Source organism: Limulus polyphemus, unplaced genomic scaffold (assembly GCF_000517525.1).
Source record: "Limulus polyphemus unplaced genomic scaffold, Limulus_polyphemus-2.1.2 Scaffold762, whole genome shotgun sequence".
Lineage (NCBI taxonomy): Eukaryota > Metazoa > Arthropoda > Merostomata > Xiphosura > Limulidae > Limulus > Limulus polyphemus.
In genome coordinates this window covers 246,244-252,806 of record NW_013666372.1, presented here as the reverse complement: position 1 = coordinate 252,806, position 6,563 = coordinate 246,244, and the positions used below count along the sequence as shown (strand labels likewise).

At 28.1% G+C, this 6,563-nt stretch overlaps 1 protein-coding gene across 8 annotated transcripts in view; it reads left to right on the top strand.

Annotated features, from left to right (window-relative positions):
• Nucleotides 1–6,563, top strand: part of LOC106460389 (phosphoribosylformylglycinamidine synthase-like) — a 122,173-nt gene that overhangs the window by 93,908 nt on the left and 21,702 nt on the right. For 7 of the 8 annotated variants that reach the window (XM_022387093.1, XM_013920079.2, XM_022387096.1 and 4 more), the window contains one exon: nucleotides 2,893–3,094. In XM_022387093.1, the coding sequence (XP_022242801.1) occupies nucleotides 2,893–3,094 (202 nt within the window). Of the gene's footprint in view, nucleotides 1–2,892; nucleotides 3,095–4,026; nucleotides 4,143–6,563 lie in introns of all 8 variants that reach the window. The other variant, XR_002610757.1, reaches the window with a different exon arrangement.

The window sequence follows — 6,563 nt, the reverse complement described above, 5'->3', positions numbered from 1 at the left end:
CTACAGGATAGTTCTAGAAACAAGAGAGCGTGAGAATTGTCATGTGATCTCGATGACGCAACAATATGTTTTATGAACATGTTTTCTAAAAATTGATTATATTGTAGTGACAATATATCCATAAAAAATGTTTATCCTTTTCTAGTATTTCGTGAAAACAATGTGTTTTGTGTATATTTGGTCATATCCTGTAAGCAGTTCTTGACTAGATTTTTGACTTATGTATAGTTTTATGTTATGTTCAAATGTGGTTCTTGATAAGGCCTTGTAGATTGAACCATTGTGATGATATAGGCAAAGAATTTGGTGAAGGGCAAATGCATGAGGTATAACTTTTCTTTAAAAAATTCCAATACATTTTTTGACTAAATTTTTAAAAATCTCTTACCAAGGTGGAAAAACATTAATGATAATATATGATAACACCACCTATTGGGTTGGAAAGATATTTAAATTGTTTTTGACACAAACAGTCACTAGTGTTTATGTAATATGATAATATCCATAACTTAATCTATAACTGTATTTTTATTTTTCCTAATATTCAAAGAGCATGTTGTAGATATGATTATAAATATATCAAAAATAAATGTAATAATAAAAAAATTAACATTAAGTCCTAACTCCATTAGGATTTGAGCACTAGACTGCCACATAATAGTCAAGCCCCATAACCACTGTGACACCCAGTCTTTGGAGTGTTTACAAGTAATTTAAATCCCTTATGTAAACTATCATGTTATTCTGGTTTTTTCCTACTACTGTAATATCTTGCTCTGAACATGATGAATTAATAGTTTAAAAAGTTATAAAAAGAATCCCCCACTCGACTGTGATTTGAACACAATACTTCTGCTTGAAACAAACCACCAAGCCAATTTGAACATTAATCAACAGAGAGTTGAGATTTACCAACAAAGGAAGCTTTATAAACAAGAGTGTTTTTTTATATACAGATAAATTGGATGACTGCAGCAAATGTGTGTGAATTCAGTATATACAGTATGTACAAATTGTTGTATAAAATGATATTACATAACAGAATAACTCCAGCAACTATGTGAGACATCTATTCTTGGGAGTACAGCCTTTTAATTTTTATTTGGAAGTGTCTGTATATGAGGTAGTTGATTCCATATACGTGGAATTATCCTTAAGAAAGTTTCGTATCTATGAGTAAAATACTTACTATAGTTAAATAGCTGTTCACTTTTTTAACTGTCTCTCCACGAACATCTTTCTCTGCTCATGTCACGAGGTATTAGTGAGTTACATTCAAAATTTAATTAAACTACTTTCTTTTCATGGTATACCAATAAATATAGCATAGAACGTTGCTAATAATCCATATTTTAATAATGTATAAGTCTTAAGTTCTTATTTTTATAAAGCGATATTTAAAAAAATCCAGAATTTCCCTTAGTGTGAGAATTGTGACATTTTCTCTCTAGGCATTCCCTTTTCTCTAATTTATTTACCACCATTGTAAGAAGTACAAAATTGAATGTAAATTACTTATTATAAAATATCATCATTACTTAGGCAAAGCATAATTTTCATAGCTTTCAATCTTATTTGGTTACAGATCCATAAAATAGACAGTTAGACCCTTCTTGCCATGCCCACCTGTCACATCCTCTCTTTCAGAAATTGCCAGTTGTCCTCCCTGACATTCAATACTATATTATTTATAACTAATAGAAAGCCAAGGTATCTATCAAATGATGTATCATATTACGTTGTTTTCTAAGAGTATTGAGTAAAGAGTATTGTCAATTTTGCTTTCAGTTCAAGCTTGATTCCCATGAGAAACACATCGGTGAGCTTAGACGATGTTTTAAAGGCTCTTATCACATAGTTAGAAAGCTAAGAAAATTGTGAGAGTTATGGGGCATTGTCTGTTTTTGCACGTTATTATTCTTTGTTCGTTGGTGCATTATTTAGTTAAATAAAAATTTAGTACAGTACTACCATTAGTGTAAAAAAGTAGGGTTAAGTGTTGTCAACAGAAAAAAAAAAAGATCTATGTAAGTACTTTCTTTCTTGTTTTTCATTTGCATTCTTTATTGGTTATTATAAAAGTAACTGAAATGTAAAAATATTAATCTTTTTGTTTAAGGTTAGGTTAGGTGAAACAAATAATAATAATATAATATAAAATTTTCATGAGGTATACTTATGAGCAGCTAACTCGTGTGTAGTGTAATTCAATAGGGTAACATGAGCTACATGTTCACCGAGTGATTTACAACTTATAATGGCACAAACACAGTAATTAAACAAGGTTCAAAGGGCAATAAAACAAAATATAAGTATATGTATACTGTTTAAAGCTATTTGAGATAAACCAATGTAGTTTCATATTACAATTTGAAGTCATTATAGAAAGAAAAAAAAGGGTAATTTAGATTTATTTCGAATTTATTTCAAATTGACCAAGTTAGGGTATACAAAATAACAGATAAAACGTTTGAAATTTATTTAGAAGGTTTTAGTGATTACACAAATAAAATTTGAGATTTTTGAGATAAAGAAAGGTATTTTTTAATCTTAACTTAGCATTCAGACTAGTATATAGAAATACTATGTATATTCATGGACAAATCTTTAGTAAAAAATACTTCATTAAAAAATCTGATTTTTTGGGTACCTAATACTTGTAATGTTTACTAAAAGTCTGCCAAATTTTGTGAAGATACACACTTTATAGTATGGAAACTGTAATAAGTACATAAGTGGTTATGAGGTTGGTCAATTCAACCAACTTTGTTGTGAGAGATGTAAGAGATATTGGTACATGAAATTGTTATTTGTAATATTATCACCTCTTTCATTAGATTTTAATGATGACAGGGAAATTTAATAGATTCATGATAGTTCTTAATCTGACAGGTATCATTTTCTGTGAATGGAATTAAAATATTTCAAGACAAGATGACATTGCTCCGAGATATTTGGGAGGAAACCAGTTTTCAGCTGGAACTGAGGCAGACAAATCCAGACTGTGTGAATCAAGAGAAGACTGGGTTAGCTACAAGGACCTGCCCACCATACAAAAAAACGTTTGAACCTGTTCAAAGAACACCATATGAAAGTTAGTAAAACTAATGACTATATTTAAATTTTACTTGCTTTGGTTCAGTGACTATGAATTTCTTAGCTATTAGATTGATTGACTTTATTGAATCTCAAGTTTAAAGTTAAATTTACTGCCTAATACTTTTAAGTCAAATTTTGGTTTAAAGCAATTATTTCCTGTTTAAAACTAACTTTTCTAAACAAGCATATTTTCAGGGAACAGGTATTTACATTTTTAATAAAAATTTTAAGTTTTGATTTTGTTTTTTTCTACTTTTATATTTGTGATGCTTTGATTTAAAGAAAAAGTGACTTAATAGTAATATCTAGTGGGTTAACTCTTGAGTTCAGTTGGCAGAGTGTTCTTAGCGGGGGATATCTAATTTGCATCTGTGAGTATTCTTTCCCCATATTTTTTAGGAACTAAATTTATAGATTTTGAAATTGAAAAATGAAATCCAAACTTTGGTGAAATGAATTGTAAAATTACATTGAGATATTGTTGTTATATTTGCTGTTTTGGAAAGCTTTCATGTCATAAGGAACAACTAATTCACTGAAACAAAAGGAAATTCTGTTATTAATTTAGAATACAAGAGTATAGTTTTTTAGAAGCTAAAATAAAACATAAAATAACAATGCCAAGCTTTATTTAGAACCTGTCAAAAAGCAACTGTAAGTTTATCCAGAATTTACAAAGTGTAGAACTTGTCAAACTCAGGTATAACCCAGCTTATCTAGAAAATACAACAGTACATGTCGTATGTACAAACTCTGAAAAATAAGATTAAACTTACCTTTAATTTCAACAACAGTGTAAGCTCATCATTAACTTTCTGAAAGCAAATTTAATGTATCAACTCACTGTAAAAATGTTGTCATCAAACATGTCAAATATACTAATATGCATATGATTAGCTATTAAAAAGCAAGTATAAACTTATATAGAATCATCAAGCCTGTCACAACTATATCAAGTTTACCTATAACCTATCAAAAGGGAGATGTAACATAATCTAGAATTTGGAAAGATAGTTTCAAGCTTATCTATATCCTATCAAAAGGTGAGTGTAATGTAACCTAGAATTCATAAATATAGTGTCAAGCTTATCTAGACATTGCAAAAATAGGTTAAGCATATTAGAACACTTAACTGCTAATCAACATTGTCTCTTTAATATGTACACTTCTAACCACATTCTGTAGTAAAAACTTTAAACAATCTGATGTATAACTAAGTCACATTCGCCAAGCATGTGATCTTGTATGCATAATTTCTTATTCATCACCAAATTGCATGTTTTCTTATGTGTGTGTTTCTAACTTTCTATTGGTTGATCATACACATATTGAATTGCATACAGAAAATTTAAAATCATAAATTATATATTTTTGAATACAAAATTTTATTTTTATACTTGGATAAATGTTGTATTCTATTTTCAGATTTAAAAATTACTTTTAAATTAGTATGTATATAATTCCAATGAAATAGCTTACATAAATTATTTTTTATGTTTATGATGTGTTTGCCTTAATTCAACATTCAATTTTATTTGTTTAAAAGTCATTATATAAATAATTATGTAAAATCTTAGTAAAAAATTATAGAATAATTATACTGAAATCTAATAAAGGCAAGGTTCTAGTTCTGAATAAAATTGACTGTAGTTCTAAAATTAGACATATTTTTAATAATAGTATATAATTTATTAAGTTCAAAAAGGATCCTATGAAATTGCAGAATTATGCATTAAACCAAAAAAGTAGTTATTAACACAAGAATATTTAAAGAATAGACCATCAGGTATTTTGTATGGGGATTTCATAAGACACGTAATGGTTATTGTTCAGCTAGACTCAGTTTCTAACATAGAAGCATATAATCATGTATTGGCTGGTTTCTTTGTTAAGTGTTTAGAAAAATACAGACATAATTATATATTTTAACAAAATAAAAAATTGTAGTTTGTTAAGAATGTATAATGTACAAGTTTCTGTCTGACATTTTTTAAAACTAATGTTCCTTTTGACTGTACAAGTAATAGCTATTTTTTATATCAAAATGAATATGTTATATGGTTTCTAAAGTATATTTTTCAGGGAAAGTGGAAATTTGCCTTCCAGGAATCTCATTTTTTATCTAACCACATTATATATATGATCAAATTGATGATGTTGCAATGGGAACAAGGTTAGTACCATCACTTGCTAACTTGTTCCTTTGCCATAATGAAAACATAATGGTTGGAGAATTGTCTGTCAGTTTTTAAGTTTTATACTACTGAAGGCTTCTTGATGATACTTTTGTCATCTTCAGTGGTTCTTAGCATATTGACCAACTTCTACATCTTAATAATCAGCACAAAAATATAAAACTTACAGTAGAGTGTGAAGAACATTTTGTTGATATACTAGTACATAATGATAATGTCAGGTTTGTTATAAGAAAACATTTATTTTAACAGTTTTATCCCAGGTATATTTGAAATAAATCTGGTTAAAATATTCATTCATTGGGCTTATAAAGTCAGTAGCATGTATTAGTATTTTCATAAGGATCTAGTAGATGTTAAAATGTTCTGCAATAAAAATGCTTTTCCAAGTAATATGGTTAATAATGTCATACATAATTATGTGGATAAAGTAAAAAAAATCTTAAATGAATAAAACTAAGTGATCTAAAATAGATAGCATCTATAATACTGCCATATACATACAGTTAAGCATGTATTAAATGTAAAAATGTGTAAGCTCTTTCATAGAATTTACCCACAAACTGATTTAAGAGTAATTTTTAAGCTTGAGAATAGAATACAACATTTCATATTTAAGAACATCTAATGTAGTATACAAATTTAAAAGTCCTATATATAATTCTAGATATATATGTTCAACTACTAGATGGTTAGAAAAGTGCATAAAAGAGCATTTAGTGGTGAATAAGAAATTGAGCAAACATGATCATGTGCTTGTTGAATATAATTTAGCTTAGTTAATGTAGAACTTGTTATAAAGCAAGTGTAAGATTTCTCAAAACCTCAGTAGCAATGAGCTTAGCTAGAATATTAAATAAAACTATTTATCTTTTACAGAACCTATCAAAAGAGTAAAATATTATCTTAAACCTGTAATGACAATGTTAAAGATATGCAGAATAATACTTTCAAGTGTTTGTAGTTTAAACTATTAGAAACAGGCATAAACTTTTGTGAAACCTGCAACAACAATGGTCAGTTTATCCAAAACTTGTTATAAAGAAGATATAAACACATTCGTAACCTAAAATCACAGTACGAAATTTGTATAAGTTACAACAATTCTAATCCTTCTTTTAGAATCTACAAAACAGTGTTAATTTTACTTAATTTGTTAAGAAACAGGTATTTGTTTCTCCAGAAGCTGTGAACCTGATCAAGGACGTATTAACTCTCTCAACATGGGTTCAGTCAGTTTAACTGACCACTCTTTGCACTCGATTCAAG